This window comes from Physcomitrium patens, chromosome 2 (assembly GCF_059467195.1).
Source record: "Physcomitrium patens ecotype Gransden chromosome 2, ASM5946719v1, whole genome shotgun sequence".
Taxonomy (NCBI): Eukaryota; Viridiplantae; Streptophyta; class Bryopsida; order Funariales; family Funariaceae; genus Physcomitrium; species Physcomitrium patens.
Genome location: NC_143411.1, coordinates 20,107,790 through 20,130,147, shown reverse-complemented (window position 1 = coordinate 20,130,147; position 22,358 = coordinate 20,107,790). Strand labels below are relative to the sequence as shown.

The following is a 22,358-nucleotide window of genomic DNA, read 5'->3' as shown; positions in this document are numbered from 1 at the left end:
TTTATAAGTAAAAACACATCAATAAAACAAAAATATTTGATTTAAGATCTTAATCCAAAATACATAAAATCTAAAATTAAAAATTTTAAAATAAAAAGAAAAGAAAAAATGATAAAAATAATAAAAATTATTATTATTATTATATAATAATTTTAAAAATAAATATATATTTGATGTGTTAAATTTAGAAAAAGTTTTTTTTTTGAAGGAATACATCATTTTATTAATAGTTTGACATTTCACAATCTAATGGTGCTAAAAGTAAATGTAAGCTTGTATTTTTTTTACTATATGTATGTATATATATATATATATATATTTTAATTTTTATATGGATATTTTTTTAAGTATTCATATATGAAAATTTTCAATAATCTTGAATTTGGTGATGATAGCTTATTTTACAAAACAAATGGACCAATGCCATTGGTTTGATACCAAATAAAATTTTAATACCACATATATCATGTTTCAACTAAATTATTAATTTTTTAATTATTGAGCTTTCACTTTCCAGACCAATGATCTTATTCTAATTTTATAAGATCAGTCTTCTTTAAATATTTTTATTTAATTAAGGTTTGAATTCTCTAGATGCATCACAAAGTATAAGTATTTGTTAATATCCATGAGTTTTCAATTTAGCGTAAAGCCACAATCCAACTTTCTTAAAGCCACACCTCTCTTCTTAGTTCATGATTCATTTTTGTATAAGACTCGTGTCTTCTATCCCATTTCCATCCAATGTTTCTTGTTCCTATACCTTGACTCTACAACCCTATCCTCACCTTCTATATTTCCATCTTACCACCATGTGTCCACTCTCCCAATCTTAACCTTGTCACCTCATGTCTATCTTCTTTGTCACCACTATGTGCCTCCTCACTCCACTCCACCCTTGTTTCTATAAATAATAATTTTATTTCATTAAATATATTATAGATTATAATTTAGGCATGATAACTTTGATCTTAGTTTCTTTTTTTTACATCTAAACTACAACATACTTTATTTTTGTTATCTTAACAATCACGAATTTCCTTTGTAAGCATATAATTCATACAATATAACATTAAATTATGAATAAGTTAATAGATCCTAGATAATCTATATATCTTAAAAATTATATATATATATATATATATATATAGTAGAAAAAAATTATAAGATTTTAATAAGTTTTATCAATCCACAAAAAAATACAGCAATATTTTTTAAAAAAAAATATTTATATCATGCTATTGAAATTAATTTACAGATGTAAACATTAAATGCATCACATTGAATTAAATAATAGGAAGGTTGTATATATACATAACACAAAAATTACTTTTAAATAAATCATAAATTCTAAAAAATATATATGATTTATTTTTAATTTTGAATAGTTTATTGGTAAGACCATGAATTTTATAAATTCAAACTTTTAAAAAAAAAATCAATATGTTTTTATAAGATTTACTTGAATAGTTTTATAAGGTTTGTTATAAATTTTGTAACAATGCCAAGTGTTTAAAAGTTGCCATGCTATAGTAACCACTATGTTTAATTAAGCACATGCATTTATATATTAGAAAATATAAGAAATTAATACTTAATTGTCGTTATGAAACTTTTCATCAAGTAGTTATGAAAAGAACTGGAACAATAATGTTTAATTCCTTTGATATTTTTTTGTAAATTATTCTTAATTGTACTTGATTATGCAACATGTTACAAGATAATAATATTAAAGAAAATTTAGCAATTTCATTGAAATATATATAAGAGTAAAAAATAAGAATTTATCTATGAAGTTTATATATTTAATAGATTTAGATTAAGTACCATATTATATTGAAAAGCTCAAGGTTTAAATTACGTATTTATTATGAATGCACATTAAATCTGAATGTCTTTAGTAAAATATGAAAGTGATATAAAAATTTTATTTATTTTACAATATTATATTCAGTTAATCATAGAATATAAAACTAAAAAACCAAAAGTTATATACTATTTAAATAGACTATATAGATTATTTAAAATCAATGTGTTTTGAGTTGTCATCTATCATCTGTCTTGTTGCGCCTCCTCACCCAGTCTTGCAGCTTTGACAGCTTCCAAGATGCACCTCCTCCTCCCTAACCCTAATCCTCCCTAACCCTATCCCTCCCTCCCCTTCCCTCTAAACCTGCACTGCCATGCCCTCCTCCCCCTCCGCTCGTTTCCGTTTCCTGCTTCTTCTTTATTCCTCTCGTGACTCTCGCCACCCCTTCTCTTCCCCATGCCTGCAATCTAACGAACGCATCACTACCATCTCCACCCCCGCGTCACTTGCACTGGAACCTGCCCCCTCCCTCGCCTCCCGTTTCTCTGCCTGCCTGCCTCCCAGGTATGTGTGCATGCTCTTCTCACCCTTTCTTCTCTTCTCTTGCTCTTGCTCTTTCGATCTTTGTTTCTGCACAGTGCTCCCTCCTCTCTCTAGTGCGGTGAACCGGAGCTCACAATTCCCACCGAACCTGCTCTCTCATATTCCTCGTCTGTTAACTCCTTAACACTCCTCCACTTGCCTGATTTCATGGCGTTCTGGGGATCTCTTGGCAGCCCCGGGTTGGTGTGCCGCATGCTTCCCAACTTTGATTGTTTCCAATACTTAGGTCCTACTTTGCAAATGCATATTCTTAGGTCTAGCTGAAACTTAAGTGATCGTAGGTTGATACGTTATGACATCAGCACTTCGTTTCTAGTTAGGAGGGTCTGTATGCAATTTCGTTTTATTTTTTTTGCAAGTGTACTTTTTTATTGGGAGCGAGGGTCTATCGATCTGTACCGTGTCACTTTTGTTGCTGTGGGTAGCTATATGTTTGTCAATTACATACCTACCTAGCTTAAAAGCAGTCACAGATCATTTCAGGTTATCCCTGCATCATGCTATTTGGAAACACAAACATGGATTCTTTCTGCCGACAGTCTACTTTCTGGTTTGAAGCAATTTTAGGTTTTCTGAGTCATTGAAGTTCTGAGCTGGTGACATTGAATCCTAAACTTTTACGAGGCAGGAGCTCAATTCAGCAAGGACTCCTTATCGTACTTGATATCCAGTTCAACTGATGCACCTCCCTCCCCATATTGATCGAAACAATTTTGTAGTTTGTCTGGGATTGGACGAGAAAATCAAGTTAGTTAACCGTTTAATCATTTACTCCATGGAATTTCAAGCCTTCATGGCTTCATAATTCATTGGGTTGAAAAACTGGTGCTTGGATAGAAACAGTCACTATACTGATTCCCGTTTCACATGGGTAGTTCCATAATCTGCATCTCGTCCGTAATGAACATGTGGTCGAAATCTGTGCTCGGGAATTTCACGGATGGGTGGCTTCCAAAATTTGTTACGTCTTTCAACCAGAGGGTTGTACTGTTTACTCTTCATTCACGTTCGTAGTTTCTCATCGATGACGTTGAGTTGCGCAATTGTCTTTTCCGAAAGATCATTATAATTTCTCACTATCACGACGTCCGGTTTTACGGAAGTTCCAGGAATACGTAAGTGGAGCTGATGTGACTACGATTTTTTTTATTTGGGAGCTTGTTTATGAGCAGATTTCCTCCTCCGCTAGTGCATGTGCGGTATCCTTTACACTTACCGTTCACACCAGCGTCGACTGCTCCGTCTGTAGACACACTTTCTTTTTAGGTGAATATTGTGGGCAGTCGCATGTTTCAAATGCTTGTGCAGATGTATGAGATCATAGTAAAATGTGCCGAAGCTACTTGTATAGAACGCAGAATTTGCATCTTATTTGCAATGGGTACGCCAATGCATTAGGTGACGTAGTGACATGATGGGCGTTATCGTAGTGAATTATAGGTTCTCTCGTTTGAGCACCTTGTGTACACTTACGAATGGATCAGATAAAAGCATTGCCCTACATTTTCTAAGGCTAAAGATGTATTGTGAGAGTGATACATGTATTGTGTAGGATACCATTCTTATGAAGTAGCAACTTATGTACTTTTGAAAGACTTTGGTAAAATGTTTGAAGAGAAAGTTTTTGATACTATTCATATTGCAACCTATGATGAAGTAGAAGCTGATGAAAGGTATTTATATGAAAGATTGATTCTTTCAAATGAAGAAGAAAATTTTGAAAATTTTAGATTGATAATGCATCTATTACTAAGAATGAAACACTTTTATGGTAGTACAACCTACATGGCTCCAAAGGTATTGAAGAATAAAAGTGAAATAATGACAATGTGTTCTTTTGATGTAGATGTGTTTTCATTGACAATCGTGTCTTGCAAGACTCTTTCCAAAAGAGATTCATTTGATGATTGTAAGAGAATAGAGATATTGGAAAGAATAGAAAGAGGTGAGAGACTTGAATTACCTATGAATTATGATGAGTTGGCGGAGCTTATCAAAGATTATTGGAACTTAAATCCATTGCATCGACCCAAGTTTGCTAACATTTGTGAAAGATTTGTAATATTGAAGAAAAAGATTATAGATGGAGTTGTAGCAAAAACACCATATTATGGTACATCTAAGGATAATATTCATTAAAATTTAGAAATACAGCAAACTTTGAATAAAGTGCTTGTCCCAAAACCAGTTCTATTAAATGAGGTAAGAATGTGTGGAAGAGATTTGATTATTTAAAGCTTTCAATTATACACAAAATGACATGATGTAGTAATGGTTAGTTGTTTTGAACAGAGTGCTAGTTTGAAGATCTAGATTGAAACATAGTATGTACTTTATGTGTATTCATATCATTCTTTGTATTGATGTTTAGTTTAGTTTCTGATTGTAGGTTGATATGATTGAAGAAGAAGTGCTTGATAGAAAGCAATGCTTATTGCAGATATCAAACTTATGTACAAGCAAAGTAAGATATTGTGTCTTGTTGGAATGGGAGGAATAGGCAAGACCACAATAGCAAAGACAACATTGAATAATATGAAGGATATGTATGATACCTCATGCTTTGTTGAGTGTGATGAAAGTAGTAGTGATTGTTATAAAAGCTTGTGCCACATCTTAGAACAATTGAAAGTTGAAGCAAAACCAAAGGATTTGAAAGAAGCTCAAGAAATACTAAAGTTGTTTATGATCAAGAAAAGTGTCATCATAGTCTTTGACAATGTGATAAAACAAAGTCAAATTGAAGATGTTGTGCATTTAGATGATATATTTGCTATGAGTGGTAGTACATTAATTGTGACAACTCGAGATTGGGAAGTTATGGAGTATTGTGGTATTGAACATTGTAAATTAAATATTGAAGAACTTGATGAAGAAACAAGTTTGAAGTTTTTTATTACTCATTCTTGTGGATATGAAGACAAATTGCATAGTGAACTAGTCGTAGTTGGCAAAAAGATTGTAAAAGCATACAATTGCCTACCATTGAGTTTGAAGGTTAGGGGTACATATTTAAGAGACAAAAAGAAGTTGAGATGTTGGGAGCGAGTTTTTCAAAGATTGAAGAGGGATAGACAATTGGACGGAGATGAAAAGAATAGTGACTATAAGATTTGGGATATATTGAGAGTAAGTTTTGATAACTTGAGAGTTGAAGAGAAGAAAATGTTTTTGGACATATGTTGTTTTTTTTAACAATGATGTGTTTTTGGAAGGCATGTTGAAAGAAAGAGCATTGCAAATATGGTTCAACATAGAAAAAAGAACCGAAGAAGATATAGAATATACATTAAATGCATTGATTAATCAATAATTGATAAAAGTGGATAAAGATGGATTTATAAGAATGAATGATCAACTATAAGACATGGATAGAAAGATTGTTGAAACAAAAATAGAATATAAGAATACACAAATATGGAACATGAATGAAGAGGCATTTGATGTAAACAGTGAAAAGGTAATGGACTTGACCATCATTCAAATGGCATGTATGGAACTAATAAGGATAGGCGAGAATGAAGGTTTGAAGATTAGAGATGTAATATGATTGTATCATTTAGGTATTAATGTGTGTTAGAAATGCATATTGATGGAAATATCTTGATTGATTTATTTAATTTGTATTGTATTGAAATTTGTGTATATATGAAGTTGACTTCTAATATAAATAATCTAATTTAGTAGTGTGTTTGGATCATGTCATGTCATAGTTAGAAGTATTGTGTTGCAACAATGTGAATGGCATTAAGTTTAGTGAAATAAAAAGTCCATGCTTTTCATCACTTCGATTATTAATCTGTAATGATAATGATGTCACATCAAGAGATGACTTGGGAAGATTTTTGAAGTTGATAACACATTTAGTCAACTTAAGATGTTTTGTACTAATTTGCCTAAGCTTGACATCATTCCCAGATGAAATGGACAAGCTCACATCTTTGACTACCTTTGATATACAAGGGTGCTCAAGCTTAACATCATTGCCAAATAAATTAGGCAACCTCACATCTTTGACTACCTTTGATATATTACGGTGCTCAAGCTTGACATCATTGCCAAATGAATTGGGCAACTTCACATCTTTGACTACCTTTGATATACAAGGGTGTTCAAGCTTGACATCATTACCAAATGAATTGGACAACCTCACATCTTTGACTACTTTAAATATGAAGTGGTACTCAAGCTTAACATCATTGCCAAATGAATTGAACAACCTCACACCTTTGACTACCTTTGATATATGAGGGTGCTCAAGTTTGACATCATTGTTAAATGATTTGGGCAACTTCACACCTTTGACTACCTTTAATATGATTGGATGTTTAAATTATGACATCATTGCTAAATGAATTAGACAACCTTCCATCTTTGACTACCTTTGATGTAGGAAGGTCCTCAAGGTTGACATCATTATCAAAAAGAATGGTTAATGCTTTCTTAGGAAGGGATTTTTTTAAACAAGTCAAAAATCTATAGATAATAAACTCACAAGTTAGTGTTAAGTGTAAAATGAGATAAGATATTTATATAGATAAGAAGATTATAAGCATACAAATAAAATATCTAATTTGTTTAGTTTTTAAAGTGAATGATAAGTTTATGATTTAAAACTTATAATTTATAAGTTGGAATTATGTAAGAATTTCTATCCTCTTGACACCTTTATTTTTTCAATTTTAACATAATATACCTTCTTATTTTTGAGGTTCATAATTTTGATAGTATAAATACTTTGTCATATAAGATCCTAGTTTGGAAGATATAGTTGCTTTGATTTTGATTTTAGGATTTTGACTTTTGGCATATTAAATTTAGGAATTTAGAATTTAAAATTATGTAAATGTAGTTAATTTTATTGACATCTTTATTTCAAAATTTTGACTTAACCTACTATGAGTCCTACCATTATTGAATACTTTTGATATTAGTAATTGCTTAAGTTTGATATAATTACCAAAAGAATTGGTTATTCTCACATCTTTGAGTATCTTGAATATGAGAGATTGTTTAAACTTGACATCATTGCCAAAATAATTGGATAATCTTATATCTTTGATTACTTGTAGTTTGTGGAGTTATTCAAGCTTGGCATCATTGTCAAAAGATTTGACTACCTTTGGTATTAGTAATTACTTACATATATATTATTTTGGATATTGATAAAAATAACTTTATTTTTGAAACATTTCTTATGCATGTATAAATTTTTTTTTTTTTTTTCTTCAACAAAATTATCATAAATAAATAAATTCTATGAATCTAATTATTATTAAAGCATAATTTTTCATACAACATACAATAAACTAATAGAGTTATATAAATATGCTCCAAAATATTTTTTTGGTTCTTAGATTCATTTTACAACTAAAAAATGATTAAAATGTGTTTTAAGAAAAAAAACTTGAAAATTGCATTACCACTTTGGATAACAATATTATTTTAAGTAATTATTTTTATAATAAAATAGTATAATATGAAGATTGTTTCGAACTTGCATAACTTTTTCTCAAAATCTTATGAGAGTTATTTTAAAAAAATATAAAATTTTATGGTAAAGAATGAATTTCTTAAACTTTTTGTAAGTATAAATTTAAAATATTTCCTTATTAATACCTAATAGTATTTTATAAATTAATTTTAAATTATCCACATTTATATATAGAGTGGGAAAAAATAAAATTTAATTTTATATTCAATTATAATAGGCTTCATTCCATTCAATCTTTGACTTTTTGTTAAAATTTTATATTACTTTTTTTAATTATAGTTCTTATATTTAGAAGAAAGAAAAAAAAAAAAAAAAAAAAAAAAAAAAAGATGATTACAAAACCAATCAATTAATCAACCATACATTATAAAAAAAATTCTATATATGTATCCAAATTAAATTAAAAAACTTAAAAGCAAAAACCATAAAACATATTAGTACATTCAATGCTTAATAACTTGGAGGCACCATCAAAGATACGCAATTGAAAAAAATTTAAGTATCTTCTCAAAAGAAATATTACTCTATTCATTCCAATTTTTATTTCATATCATGAATATATTGAAGCAAAAAAGTTAGTAGCAGTCGGAGTGGCAACTAGAGTTACTATCAATGAAGCAAAGATTTTCATGCAATAAGTGCATTGATATCCCCAAAGAAGAAGCTATGTAACAATAAGCATGACAATCTTATATGAATATGAAGAATTGGACACAATCAGTCATTTGAAAGATTTAGATTTGAGATGAAACCTTGAATTATTCAAACCACAAAATTGATTAAGATTGACACATTAAATTTCCTCTATAATCTTCTAGCTCTTGTATAATTCTATATAGAATTAATGCCAATTCCACAAATTCATGTTTCACATAATCTGATAGGTTAATGTTATAATTTGATATGTGGAATACCTATAGAGAGTGCTTTGCATCCTCAATTATCAAAAGTTTAATGTAATCACTATCACTCAATATGGACAAGCAAAAAGTAGAAATGCAAATAATTTTGATAATGTATTCAACCTAGCAAACCTACATGTAATCTTTGATATAAATATTAGCAAAATATGCAAACAAAAAACATGTCCAAATAAGTCGCATGCCTTAATGCAAAGAGGATCGCTAAGATCCTTTTGCTTGTTATAGAAGTGTTCATCTACTCTACTAATACTTTCTAATAAAAAAGATTAGGATAAAGTTAAGACTTTAACTTCACTTAAATGATCATAAATTAAAAGAAATGAATACTCTCTCCAACAATGTTTATATTTTTGATACAACCTTGATTAAGAGTACATACTTTTAAAACTCCTAGATTGTTCATATGATAACTAATTCATTCTTGGTGATAAAGATGATACTATCTATGCTTCATGGAACACTATTCACTGAGTCAAGCTCGTTGTTAGACATCTAATTGTTTTAAAAATCTCCTATTGAAAAAAAAGACTAATTTATGTCCACTATCAATAACAAAAGCCTTGAGTTTGGTATTGTTTCTACCTTCCCTTTAGGTATCCACCAAGCATCAACCTACACTATATTTTATGTACATACATTACATTTGTGCTAATAAGAACAAAAGACAAATGAACAATAATAGCATAACATATGAAAATCATGCAATCTTCTAATCATCAAGAATAGCACATATGACACAATACATACCATGAGGATAGACCAATCAATAAAACAAAATTCTATTAGCCATGTAGATTTTATTTGAATAAAGCTCAAAAGCAGATATAAGTTCAATAAGTGAAATGCAATAATAATTATGGTTGTATAACACTCTTGTTTTTTTGACTTCTCAAATCATAGTGAACAAATCATACTAATTTACTCGTTGCTGTCTATGCTTTGAAATAATGAATCCACAAGACAAACATTCTCTAATTAGAATATAAGCATCCTTCAATTGTAGTAAAAGAATGATTGTCAAAGCACAGAACCTCGCCGGCAACATCAGTTCCACCACTGACTGCACCTCACATGATCTGAAAATGTTTACAAGTCTATCAACTCATCCAACGATTGCACTAAAATTGAGGTTTTAGACAAAAAATATTTATCGTGTTGATTGTATGGAATGTTTTGTGTCGTCGAAAGGCAGTCTAAAAAAGTGCGAAAGATTTTCCCAAGGTGTAACACAACGGCAACCCGTTGTAATAGTGGTGTATTTAATCGAGCTGACACTCCATGTGAACAACACGGTTTTATTACATCAGTAGAGTTGGCAGCACAAGTCGCATACAGCACAAGATTAAAGAGCACTCTCTCCGACGACTGACCAACCCTACTGTTCAGCAGAATTACGATGCAAAATACTAATGACCGGAGAGAATCGGCAACAATGCACATGGAAACCGATTGAATTCGAAAATCTCCAATTTGAATTTGAAATCTAGCGATCTTATCCACATTGGTCGATCGAAGAAACAATCACCAGACAGCATCTGAGATGGCAACAATTACTAATTGGAAACACCGACGTAGAGCTAAATCTAAGTTCAACTAGTAGCATACCGAAAAATATCTCAAGAAATATGAAGTAAGGACTACCACTACAATGCAACATCGCATCATCACAACTAGACTGCCGAACGCATCAACGCATATATCACACATTGGTTCGCGTTGCCATCTCAAACCTGAAATCTTCCATTGTGGTCCTCTCCATGCATCACATCTCACATTAGCACTTCTACTGCTGGAACAAACAGATCCTCTGAACATCAAACAGCACCGATTTCCAACAACGCAAACTAAGAGATATCAAAAAAATGAGCCTAGTTCCGATGTCACGAATCCCATGGCTGTACTTTTTCAACATGTGAATGAATCGAATTAAAGAACAAAATTAGGGATTGCCGCCACGAGAATGCAAAACACCGGGAGCCAGCGTGCTCCTCACAAACTCCTCGATTAGTGTAGACATGCTCTTGCTTCGATGCTCACTTCCTCAGTTATATTTGCTACACAATCTCACAGTCGTAAACTATTGAAGGGCCTTGAACATTATGCCCAACAGCTAAGTAGATGACGATAATTTCCCGCTGACGTCGCTAATGCTAGTCACCTTGCCAGTAACTTCGAGTACTCGAGAATTTTAGGAGATTACGCATTCGACACTTTCAGTGAAGAACGGTCATACTGATCAGGAGAAGATACACTGGTGAGGATGAAAACGCATCGTCATCGGAGGCACGGATCTTGGAATGCTTGGAGTCCGTCATCAAGTGCGATGACACCAAGAGTGTTTTCATGCACAATTGTGGCAACAAGCTGCCGACAATAATAAACCCATCTTAACTGAGCTCTTGAATGGCCTCTGTCGAAGACGCTAATTGTGAGCTATGGAACACAAATATCATGATTAAGGCTCTATGTAACTGAGATTCCTGCCACCTCCACTAGCTGACCATATTCAAGTTCGTATGATGAAAGCGGGATTCTTTCTCGAAACCTGACTTAACTGCTCCCGCACGTCTCTGCTCATTGCAGCAGTTCCCAAATTATTAACAAAATTGATCCAAAAGGAATGCCTTGCAAAATAATCTCTTGGACTTGCCAAGAATTTAATTAAAGATAAATTTGCAAACACGGTGCTGAAACCTGTGAGCGTTAGACCGGTGGAGCATAACCTCTCGTACGATGTTACAATACGTGATCAACGTCATCTTCAAGTTCAAAGGTTTCGGCGGTTTCATCGTCGACAACCGCATACTTGGGAGAACTTCGATTGTCTTCAAGCGTATGGTCACCTAGACCCCCTTCGACCAGCTTCTGGTACCTGCGCAAAAGTCAAAATATATTCAGCAAAGCCCACATCGAAGCATTTAAAAAAATATCTATTTCCTACATCTGACCCAAGTTCATATTAAGGCTGGGCGTTTAGGTGCTAAAGCTGTCTTTCATCTGTTTGTGAACAACATTCTGATGAAAGTCTAAACAATACCGTATCCTGGGCCTAAACATTCACTAGATACTGACTACATTCCTTACAACAAATAACCATATGCTACACCCATATACTTTCAAGGGGAGAGGACATACTTGAACCAGTTGAAGAGACTAACACCAATGAAGATGACAACCAAACCCATGCCCTTCAGCCACGTGAACTCATCTTTGAAAACGAAGACAGCAACCTGCGCATCAACAACAATAACATAAATCCTCCTTACTAACCCAAACGGTTGAGATTTAAACAACAAGTATGCTCCCAGTCATGTCATGAACAGTAAAAATAAAATTGCTCATCTTTATCCATAAAGCTCACAATCGGTGTGAACCTCGCATAAAAAGTGCAACAAAACAGAGTGCCTTGGTCCTTAACCATATCTCCACCAATAACGGCAGTGTAGTCACTAGAACTTCTAACCCAAATTACTAACGCATTAATAGCAATATGACATCCCATAGAATTTTAAAATTGAAGACCAGGGCACAGGATTCAGTTCCTTGTTTCCACATATTCGATGATGTATAGTAGTATACTAATAGGGTACATACATCAGAAAACCAGAAGACATATTTGTACTTACCACGATGGTCACAACCTCCTTAACGACACCAGCAATGGTCAGAGTCACCGCACTTGTCTCAGCGATCAGAAAGTACTCAGCCATAACCTACAAACCTCAAAAAATCATAAGCACCGCGAAAGCCCACAGGTGATTCAGCAAGCACGCCTAAAAGAGAGTTGTTTTATTTGAGCGAAACAACCATCATGCACCGACTTTGTTTCATGTGACCCACTGAACTCACAACTTCCAGAAAAAATTCACAAGTACAGACTACATGATTACGTTACATCCTAGCTAGTCGAAGTGAGGCCTAGGAATAACAAATGTACCATGAAAAAAGCGAGTGCCCTCCAAGCAGCATCAGCGCACAGCTATCAAATAAATGACGTGGGGTATCAAAGTGAGCCGTCTCACCAAGCTTGTGCCAGGGCTCTAAAACCAATGAGAATATAAGAGTAATAATAGCCATAACGGGTGTAAGGTAACTCATTGCTGCAAACGGGTTGCTCAAACCTGATTTAGACCAATACCCACTCCGTCAGAACAGTTTTGTTTATTCTGTGACTCGCTTACCTACAGATGGATCAGTTGAACCGAAACCAAAGCAACCAAAGCAAAGAACTTCAGCCACGCCGCTTATACAAGGAAACTATTGTGTCCCCTACACGACCCTTGATCGAGACTAACCAAGAGAACAAAAAGAGGGATAGGTATACCAACTAACAGAATAAGTGAGTGCATGACATACCATATTCTTCTCTCTGCATTAGTTGGTTGATGATTTCAAAAGCAAGATACAGAAGCGATTGGCCAGAAAAAAAGAAAAAAGAAACACGACCCTAATCAGATAAATAGAGTTACAGCAACACTAACATACCAACATTTGACGCGGTCATTTGAAACATACGATTTTGGTGACTTACTAATGATATGGACATCTCGTTTCACTCGTAAGGTTTGAACAACTAAGCCTTCGTAACACATCTACGAGCCCGTACACTCTGTTCACAGAAGATTTTCCAGAAATGTAAAAAGTACAAGCCATGTATGTTCTACATCTCAGAAAATGTGAACCAGTAGCTGATAACCAGAAGCTATAACATTAGGAATAAATATTGCACCTGCAGGAGAAGCTGTGTCACGGTCCACCGAAAACCCGACATAACAGTTGCCAACAACACGAGAATGAATCCACGAATTTCAAACTCAGTCTCCTTTGCAACTGCACAATTCAAAAGGTCAGAAATAGAAAGCACGCCCAGCATGTCCAATAACTTAAATTCTTAAAAATCATTAAAACTTAGCAACAGCAGTATGAAATGAATGGATAAATAATTACACTTCTCGACCTTTAAGATGTTGTTATCATAAATAAAACCACACGAGGTCATAAGGATAAAGGTAGTAAAACATACTACACAATGTGAGAACGTCACTCAAGAAAGAGTGTCACGACAACAAATAGCTTTCTTAGGTAACTATTTCAGACTTCGAGACTTCAATTCTAATTGTTTTAACTGCTTAATAAAATAAAAAATCTAGAATTACAGACCCTCTGCGCGCTTGGAGCTTTCACATGCATGGAGGCCGTACTACCCATGTAATACAAGCGTATCGAGTCGAACGGTCGAAAAGATGTTGACAAAGTCAAAGAACTAAGGCAGGAGATGTAAATATTACCAGTGAGCAACACCCCCAAGGAGATCACTACAATGATTCCCATTAGCTTAAAACTGGGCACTTCCAACCTGCCAAAGTACATAAATGCAATCACGCGTTTAAAAAAAACCCTACATCGTACCTCTTGACGGTTATATTTACAAAAAAAACCGCAGATTCATACACAATGCCACTTACATAAATATGTTGCATCCACTACTAACAAAGCAAAAGCCGACTACCAATTAATCATTGGGTGCACTGGAAAGACATTTGCAAGCTTTGTGCAGCATCAAAACATACTACCAGAACATAAGAAAATAGCAAAATACATCTCACTTACTTGAAAGCAAACGCAAAGAGGAGAAGAAATACAGGTGCTCCAGATTTGACCTGTAAACTCCCACCATGATAACTGTTCACAAAAATTTTAAAGTCCAGAATAGCGTGCTCACCTAAAGTGTATACCAGGACAAGGCTAACAAACCTGCTTGATACAAGACTTCTTAAGTGTAAAACTCTCTTCTGAACCATTCATATCGTGAGAGCATAAAACATCACACTTAGGCTAGATCAACAAATAAAAACGGATTTTAGAATAAAATAGAGAACCTTACCATGGTAGCAAAAGAAATAGAAATAACTACAATGGAGATGTTGCTCAGGTCAATACCCAATGCAGTTGCGACAGCTGTTGGAACCACTGCCGCCCCAAATAGAACAAAAGGCGTCATCTTGTAGTCCAAATCATTGATGTTTCAATGTCAAATTTATTGACTCTAGCAAGTCGCATACGAAGATAAGATAAAGTTGAGGAGTTCAAAATCGTTCACAAAAACAATCTATCTTGAAATTACTACCCAAAGGGCACAAGCGCTCGACAGCAAAACTTCTACATAAAATGAATTCCACAATACTTGATAACCCAAGCTACTTCATGGCATGGAAAAACTCATAGAAAACAAAACCAATGTAAGCTTCTGCAAGACAATGTAAAAGTATTTAAAACGTATGAAGCAAGAGAACGAAATGCTTCGTACCTCTAATGAAATAATCCTTCCATGTCATTCGAATATGACTTTGGGTTTTTCCACACCAAAAATGTACAAGGAGTGATGATATAATGGCTTGCATGGAGAAATGAATAGTGTTCATCAATAGAGGAACAGGGAATTTACCAAGGTGCTCCCCTAGCAATAACTTGTTGTACCTGCAAACAAAGAAGACAATGCAACAATCCTTCATTGACTTCAAAGAGCTGAAAATTGGTAGGTACTCATCAAATGATATATTCACAGGCAATAAGTTTGAACTCAGAAAACAGTAAGAAAGAAATAAAAGACTGTATGAAGTCTGCCTCTGCTTAATCGGTTACACTTTGTTCACCTTCTATGTATGTTCATCATTTTGCAATTCGGGTATTATGCTTGAGACATGCTCCATCGACGTTCTCGTGGTCAAAAAGCAGCAATAGTAAAGAGCTTGTACCGCGGAGTCACTCCGCTTTTTTCCATTTTCCAAGTTCGAGGTAAGAATGAGACACAGCAACGTCATGAACAAGGTACTCGATCAAGGAGAATACGTAAATTACGTTTTTCACAATATCATACACATTCAATTAAACATACTTAAGGTTCAAAGATAAGGTAGAACATTAAATAGCTAGGCCGAAATCTGGCAAAGTATCCAAAATTTTAAGAAAACTTTCAGCTGCATTTTGTCGCTCAGGAGTTGCAGGCAACGACGCTGCAGTTTTATTCGGCGTAGCTGGCTTCTACAGGCAGAACAAAAGATCGGCTAAGTGACACAGCTATTGATTTGTTCTGGTTTCCTTGTTGCTGTTACTGTTAGCAATCACAGCTCAACCAGGTCCTAGAAATGGAGCAACAACTAGTCGAGCAATACACACTGTAGCCATCGCCGCCAACGATGGATTCGACATCACTAATGCCCTCAAAGGCCACAGCTCTGATCGAAGCCATGGCTACAGCACTTTTTCATTTCAAAGTTACCTTTGCTTTTCCCGCCTACTATATGGACGCATAATTTGCAAGCGTCTTGGGGCAGCGCGCTGTCTTGTCCCGCCTTCTGGAATGGAATCTTACATGGATGAACGTAGGATGATTTATGGATGGTGTTTCTCGAACGAACACTTTCCACCGACGTTCATTCGTTATCCGATGTGGACAATCATCTCTTGAATAATGTGGACTTCCAACAATAATGCTGGCGGAACTATCAGGCCACGTCATCGGGGACTCATATCAAATTCATTAGGTGTATAAATTTCTCATCTCGTAAGTATTTTCCAGTGTTGTTTATTTTCGTGTTAATTTTTCTCACCGGGAACTGTTTCTCTTTAACTGATACTGTATCTTAGAAATTTTTCATTTCCTTTCCTCCAATAGATAACATACTTGTGCTCATTTTGTTCAATTAAGAAACGCGTTCAAGTTACACGCATATTTTATATCAACCTTCTTCTTCTTCGTCGTCGTCGTCATCGTCGTCGTCGTCATCGTCGTCGTCGTTTCTTGTGTTTTTTTCCACACCGCGACCGATCGCGACCGAATGCCACTGAACAATCTCGCTTCGCCACAGTAATTCGAAAGAGGAAAATATCGTCGTGTTCGTCGGGGGAACGGCCATCGATGAACGCTGTTTCTGGGACCATCGACGTTGCGTGTCGTGCACTGACAGACAGATTCACAGAGAGCTTGGATCCCCCCGCCTCACTCCTTTGCGGCATTGTTCGATGCTTAGCATCCAACTTGCGGCACTAATTGTTGCTGTCCTTCTGGGGACAGAAGTCTACGCTACAAAAGATGAAAGACCGATGCTAAGGCGCTCCCTCAATTTACTGCTCACTGATTCGCTGACGGTGACCTTCACACGGCGCGAACTTATATGCTAGCCATGGTCTTCAACGCTCGGTGACCTACAGCAGGTTGTGAGACTTCTGTATTCTGTCACGGTTCGACATAGCTCGTGCTGGTACTTTGCTAACCTGAATCTTGTAACTCTCTTAGCAAGAGTTCAATGTGTCACGGAGGTTGGTTTTGTCACGTAAATGCACTGCCTGGAAAGTACTGGTTTGTCCCGCTACGCTCCATCTCGGTTCAAGCTTCCCGCTGCGATGTACGTTGATTTGCTAAGTCTGCAGAGAGGATCTTCGGGATTAGTTCTTAGCTTGTTGGTGTTGAGTGTCAGGAAAGGAGTCGCGATCTGTCGACGTTGCTTCCATGGCTGTATGTTTGGGAGTGGGACGGGGATGTAGAGAACTGTGTTTTTACGGTTCGTCACGGTTGGAAAATTCAGCTAGCGGGATCGGAAGTTTGATTGTGAAGAAGCGCATGGTGTCTGTTAAGTTTCGAGAAATTCTTTAGCCTTGGTTTGTAGTTTTGTAGTGTGCGTAGGTTTGATTTTCCTCACCGCGGTTGGTTCGGGTTCGACAGATTCTCCATGCTAGTCGAGCGATTCTTTCTTTCAAGCGAAAGTATTCTTTGTAAGTAGCTGGTTCGGAGTTGTCACTGTTGACTTCAAACATTGGTGATGCCACTAATAGTTTTCAGGTTGCAAATGCTTCACCACCTTTTTTCCTTTTTCTCATTTTTTTATTTGTTTCTTTTTTTGTCTTCCTACTTTCGTTCAGTTATTGATGTTTATTTTCTCGGTTTTCCCTTCGACCGGCATGGCAAGATCTTTAGGCAACGTTGCATTCTTTCTTTTGAAGTATTAATAGCAGTGAGGTCAATGCAAGCCTCTTTGTCGTAGATTGACAACGCTCCTTCCTCCCCTCTTCACTTACTAGTTGCTGTCTGATTCGTCTGAAATTTTGTTTTCTGTTTATCTCATTCTCCATTTATTCGGATGATGTAGGAAATATATTTAAGAAATGGAAGGATGGGCTCGGAAGATACTAGTCCTCCTGACTGTGCTGACTCTGTGCGAAGTCTTACAGTTCCAAGCCGCAGAAGCACAAAGTAAATGATGGCACTCGTGTACTTTCTTTTTTCTTTTTTCTTTTCGTTATCGCAGGAAGTGTTGATGCTTCTGTACGATGGAATACTGTTATTATCCTCTAAAATTTTCAGTTCATCCAGGTTGTCCGACCTAACATGCGGGTAAATGCATTTCAAATTTATCATGGATCAATGTACATCTTGGGGAAAACACCTAGTACTAAATTTATTGGTTGAAAAAGTGATAAATTCCTCATAAGCAAGTTTGGGATTCAAGATACTCTATCAGATATAAAGAACTTGTTCACAAAACTCTTGTTCAATTAAACACATGGCATATTGTCCTGTGCAGTTGTAAATGAATGCAGGACAGGGAGAGCACTATGTGACATCAATGCGTTCTGCATTGACACCGCCACCTCGTACTATTGCAATTGCAAACGCGGATATACTGGAGATGGACGATATGGAGAAGGCCACACTGGATGTAAGCAGTTCATTCCGTCAGTCTTTGCATCATTCGATCATTTAACCATTCAAGGCAAAAGTTTTGCATGGCAGCTTTTCCTTTTCATCAACATAAACAACCCATCGATATCTGATGTTTCGTTACCATGTGCAGGTGTAAAGCATCGGTTTTCGAAATGGCAAGTGGTGACATCCATCGTTGGGTCCATTCTCGGTGCGCTTCTTATTTTATACTGCTGTATTGCATGTATACGGGGCAGCCTGAGGGCCAGGTCTCGAAGTGCCATGGAGCAACAAGGTGGCCCTGCTTACGGATACCCTGCTCAACCATATCCTCCACAGCAAGGCATTCCAATGTACCCAACCAACAAGGTTCCTCCTCCAGCAGGCGTTGTATAATGGCTGCAGAGGCTGCAGATTCAAAGGAGCCACAGGGCTTGGCAATAACAGGGTAGTCTCTGAAACTGACCCACCTGGAGGAAGCTTGTGCACTACATTAGGCACTATTCGTTGTGGGTGCTTGCAGAGCTGCTCAACATATTCAAAAGCGTGTAATTGTAGAATATCATAAAGAAGCTGAAGTATGTTCTGCGTACAATTATGCTACAGTTCATCCTCCTGTCCCAAACAACTTTTACAACTTTTGATACAAAGGTTAGAACAACCTCACCAACGTTGTCAATAACCTATCGTTATTTAAATCAATTGTATATGTTCGGAACTCTTGCACAATATGCCACGAGGTGATCCTTCTCAGCTAAATAAGTGGTGGATTTTCATATAGGAAATCAAAATATAAAACAAGATATTAACGATATGGGCGACATAAGATTGTAGCTATAGACTGGTTCTCTTACAGTAAAAATATAACGATTATTTCACTTAAAGTTCACATCCACGATTATTGTTACCTTTAGTTATGATTTTCGAAACAGGATACATGCGGAGAATAAGACGATTGTGACAGAAATTCATACAATTCAAATAACGGTAAAACTTACAATTAAAGACTACATTGTACAGTTTATCGATATGATGCACTTCGTGATAGAATGATAAACACAAACATAACGTTTCTAGGTGAATGATAAGGATGAGCGCATCTGCAATAGAATCTATACAGAATGTGCAAACTCAATATTTATTTAACACATTTTTCAACGTAGAGATTTGAGTAACATACAAATAATGATTCAAAAAGCGACATGCTTTATCTTCATTGTTTCTTCATAACATTTACAACTAAAGATGAAAACTAACATATCCCGATTCGGTGATCAAAATAACCTGGAACTCGATTCGAATTATGGTAATTGCCAAAAGTTAATCTACACTTAAACACCATGCAGATCCTTCTAAAGTGCTCTTAAAAAATTGTATACGCATGCACAAAATTAATATCCAACCACCATTCCGTAGTTCATCAGATACACAACAAGCCACGCATTAAATGGGTTTTCTGGAGTAAAGAAAAATATTACAACACACAAGACTGTCACAAAATCTAGACACCCGCTACTGATTGTTGCTAGGAATACAAGGCAAATGCGCACAAGATTTATGTCATTCACGAGACTCTCTAGCATTTAGAGTTCACATGTACGAAAAACTTAGTCCAAGAACATTAGGAAACTTACAATATCAAAGGCTAGTGCAAGAGCGGATAGTTCAACATGCAACAGCCATTCATACTCCACAAAATACTTCAATCCCATCACAATTTGGATTGAAACAATCCATTCATTGATAGTCAAGGCTGAATACATTGAACTCTACAAGCAGGACATAAGTGAACCTGGCTAGTGAGTGGCAACAGCAGCGTCAATGAATGCTCTTCCGGCAGAGCGATTGGCCAAGGGTCCGTGGCATCCAAGAAGCTGCATTTCAGGCAACATAAAGTGGATTAAAATGAGCATAAGAGTTAGAAATAAAGCACAGGTTAGATGAAACGCAAAAAAATTGAAACTTCTCGGAAAAACTGTATGAGAGGAAATTCAGAAAAAGCACAAATTCCGCACTGATTCAAGCAAAGCATGTACAGCTCATATGCACATCAGCGAAGCATTGTATACCTTGGCGGTGACACCGTCATTCACCAAACGGTTTTCTTCCTTCCACTTCACGTAGTCAACCCTGGCGAACTTAGTGAATCCCCTGCATGTTACATCAAGTACGAGTGAGAAATTTCGGCTACTACATCCCAAATAATGAAAAAACTCATTACTTGATGCTCATATCATGTGTTACGCTAACAAAGAACCATCATCCTGAACGGATGAAAAAATACTCACCATTTCCTGCTCACGATAATCTTTTGACGGCCAGGGAATTTGAACTTCGCACGACGAAGGGCCTCCTGAGCGTGAACTCCGTTCTGGTCCTTGCAACGCACGGACAGCAACACCTGTCCGATGGCAACACGAGCACATACACCCTGGGGCTTACCGAAAGCTCCCCTCATACCTGTCTGGAGCCTATCAGCTCCAGCACACGAAAGCATCTTGTTGATACGAAGCACGTGGAAGGGGTGCACACGCACACGCAGATGGAACGCATCCTTTCCTGCGTACTTGGTCATGTACTTGTTGCAGGCAATACGAGCAGCCTCGAGAGCCTCGCTGGACACATTCTCCTTCTCCCAAGACACCAAGTGCACACAGTAGGGGAATTCATCAACTCCTTTCTTCTTCATGCCCACATCATAGATACGAATTTTAGGGTCAGGCACACCCCTGCAAAAGCGGGACTTTGGGTATGGCTTGTTCTTGATCTGCCTGTAACACCTTGCCGGACCTGAAATCATCCAAAACCCACTCAAAACCGAATGGAACCCAAAGAATACCCGAAACCCTAAAACTCTAATAAACAAACGACTCTTGTAAACTCAAGCCAACGCATCAAAAACCCTAAAATCCTCCCAAATTCATAAATCCCAAGAAAACCCGAAACACTAAGCCAAGTTCATGCACGAAAGTAAAATAAAATGGAACTCCCCATGGAGAAAACGCCTCGCGGCGACCCACAACGAATGTACGGAGAGAAGAAAAGAAAAATAAAATAAAATAAAATAATTAGGGTAAAGAAATGGCGACTGAACAGCAGAACGACATTGAACGGAGTACGAAGAGGATAATACAAGAGCGCTTCATTCTGGCTAGAACAGAGACAGACAGAGAGAAGAGTACTCACGGCGACCCATGGCGTCTGAAGCGTTGGAAGCGTCGAAGCTCCAAGGCTGGCGACGACGGAGTTGAAGTTGGAAAGGACCGAAGCGGAGCAAGCGCTTGGCTTAAGAGCACCCTTCTAACTCGGCACCCAACCCTAGCCTTGTACCCCTCTTTCACACCGCTGCTGCTGGTTCTGGCTTTTCCTCGCCTCGATGCCATTGAGAGCAACGTGGAAATGGATGAATGAAAAAACTAACACGAAATATCTGGTCATCTATGTTTGCAAATACATCCATTCAATGTTCCAACCTTGTTTTCTCTCACAATAGTTTAAACTAATTGAATCTATGGGCTTTTTTTTATTTGGCTAGTTTATTCTTGTAATGTCATTTTATATTAAATAAACATGAATTCATCATTTTTTTTAATTTAATTAAAATAATATGTTAATACTTAATTATTATTATTGTTATGTTTATTTACTGTAAAAATAATGAATACTTTATCTAATATATTTCTAAGAGTTGAGATTTTTTTTTCTTGTTTATTTTCCTGAAAATATCTCTAACATCATTTATGTATTCAATAGAAACTTTCTATTATTTATAGGAGAATCTTAAATATTCTTATGTTTTTACTAAATTGATCTATCCACAATGAAAAA

General features: G+C 36.0%; 3 protein-coding genes and 1 long non-coding RNA gene across 12 annotated transcripts; 2 read left to right on the top strand and 2 right to left on the bottom strand.

Moving 5' to 3' along the window:
- Positions 1 to 2,004: 2,004 nt before the first annotated feature.
- On the top strand, positions 2,005 to 7,464 carry LOC149989784 (uncharacterized). 3 transcript variants are annotated; one of them, XR_016501803.1, is made up of 2 exons: positions 2,005 to 2,374; positions 4,260 to 7,464. It is a non-coding gene; the product is annotated as an uncharacterized LOC149989784 (long non-coding RNA). The 3 variants fall into 3 exon arrangements; XR_016501804.1 differs by lacking the exon at positions 4,260 to 7,464 and adding an exon at positions 3,523 to 4,046; XR_016501802.1 differs by lacking the exon at positions 4,260 to 7,464 and adding an exon at positions 2,587 to 4,046.
- A 3,279-nt stretch (positions 7,465 to 10,743) lies between these two features.
- On the bottom strand, positions 10,744 to 16,132 carry LOC112273563 (putative sugar phosphate/phosphate translocator At1g06470). The gene is given in 12 exon segments (XM_024502496.3): positions 10,744 to 11,702; positions 11,966 to 12,060; positions 12,457 to 12,543; positions 12,768 to 12,784; positions 12,787 to 12,951; positions 13,187 to 13,199; positions 13,560 to 13,660; positions 14,119 to 14,186; positions 14,441 to 14,490; positions 14,715 to 14,800; positions 15,138 to 15,307; positions 15,484 to 16,132. Coding segments are annotated over 12 exon segments (1,008 nt in total). The 5' UTR covers positions 15,504 to 16,132; the 3' UTR covers positions 10,744 to 11,566.
- Positions 16,133 to 16,958: 826 nt separating this feature from the next.
- On the top strand, positions 16,959 to 19,259 carry LOC112278837 (uncharacterized). Of its 7 annotated transcripts, XM_090248276.1 has the most exons (6): positions 16,959 to 17,091; positions 17,308 to 17,459; positions 17,553 to 17,669; positions 17,977 to 18,080; positions 18,412 to 18,546; positions 18,682 to 19,259. In XM_090248276.1, exons 4-6 carry the CDS (start codon positions 17,993 to 17,995, stop codon positions 18,924 to 18,926), a joined length of 468 nt encoding a protein of 155 aa, XP_090104402.1. In that variant the 5' UTR covers positions 16,959 to 17,091; positions 17,308 to 17,459; positions 17,553 to 17,669; positions 17,977 to 17,992; the 3' UTR covers positions 18,927 to 19,259. The 7 variants fall into 7 exon arrangements, with proteins under 7 accessions (XP_090104402.1, XP_073386030.1, XP_024368445.1 ...); XM_073529929.2 differs by lacking the exon at positions 17,308 to 17,459 and having other exon boundaries at positions 16,959 to 17,044; XM_024512677.3 differs by lacking the exon at positions 17,308 to 17,459.
- Positions 19,260 to 20,228: 969 nt separating this feature from the next.
- Positions 20,229 to 21,780, bottom strand: LOC112278836 (large ribosomal subunit protein uL16). Its single transcript, XM_024512675.3, has 4 exons — positions 21,717 to 21,780; positions 20,819 to 21,320; positions 20,600 to 20,681; positions 20,229 to 20,404 (listed from the first exon to the last, which is right to left on the bottom strand). The coding sequence occupies exons 1-4, from the start codon at positions 21,724 to 21,726 to the stop codon at positions 20,327 to 20,329; spliced, it is 672 nt and encodes a 223-aa protein (XP_024368443.1). The 5' UTR covers positions 21,727 to 21,780; the 3' UTR covers positions 20,229 to 20,326.
- Positions 21,781 to 22,358: the final 578 nt, after the last annotated feature.

Bases quoted from the DNA above. Each gene is read 5' to 3' on its own strand.
- LOC112278836 (XM_024512675.3), bottom strand. The intron at 20,682-20,818 runs GTGAGTATTTTT...TGTAACATGCAG, and splicing joins ATTATCGTGAGCAGGAAATG to GGGATTCACTAAGTTCGCCA. The intron at 20,405-20,599 runs GTATACAATGCT...CCTGAAATGCAG, and splicing joins ATGACGGTGTCACCGCCAAG to CTTCTTGGATGCCACGGACC.
- LOC112278837 (XM_024512678.3), top strand. From the start codon at position 17,993: ATGGAAGGATGGGCTCGGAAGATACTAGTCCTCCTGACTGTGCTGACT. The intron at 18,081-18,411 runs GTAAATGATGGC...TGTCCTGTGCAG, and splicing joins CCAAGCCGCAGAAGCACAAA to TTGTAAATGAATGCAGGACA. The intron at 18,547-18,681 runs GTAAGCAGTTCA...TACCATGTGCAG, and splicing joins TGGAGAAGGCCACACTGGAT to GTGTAAAGCATCGGTTTTCG.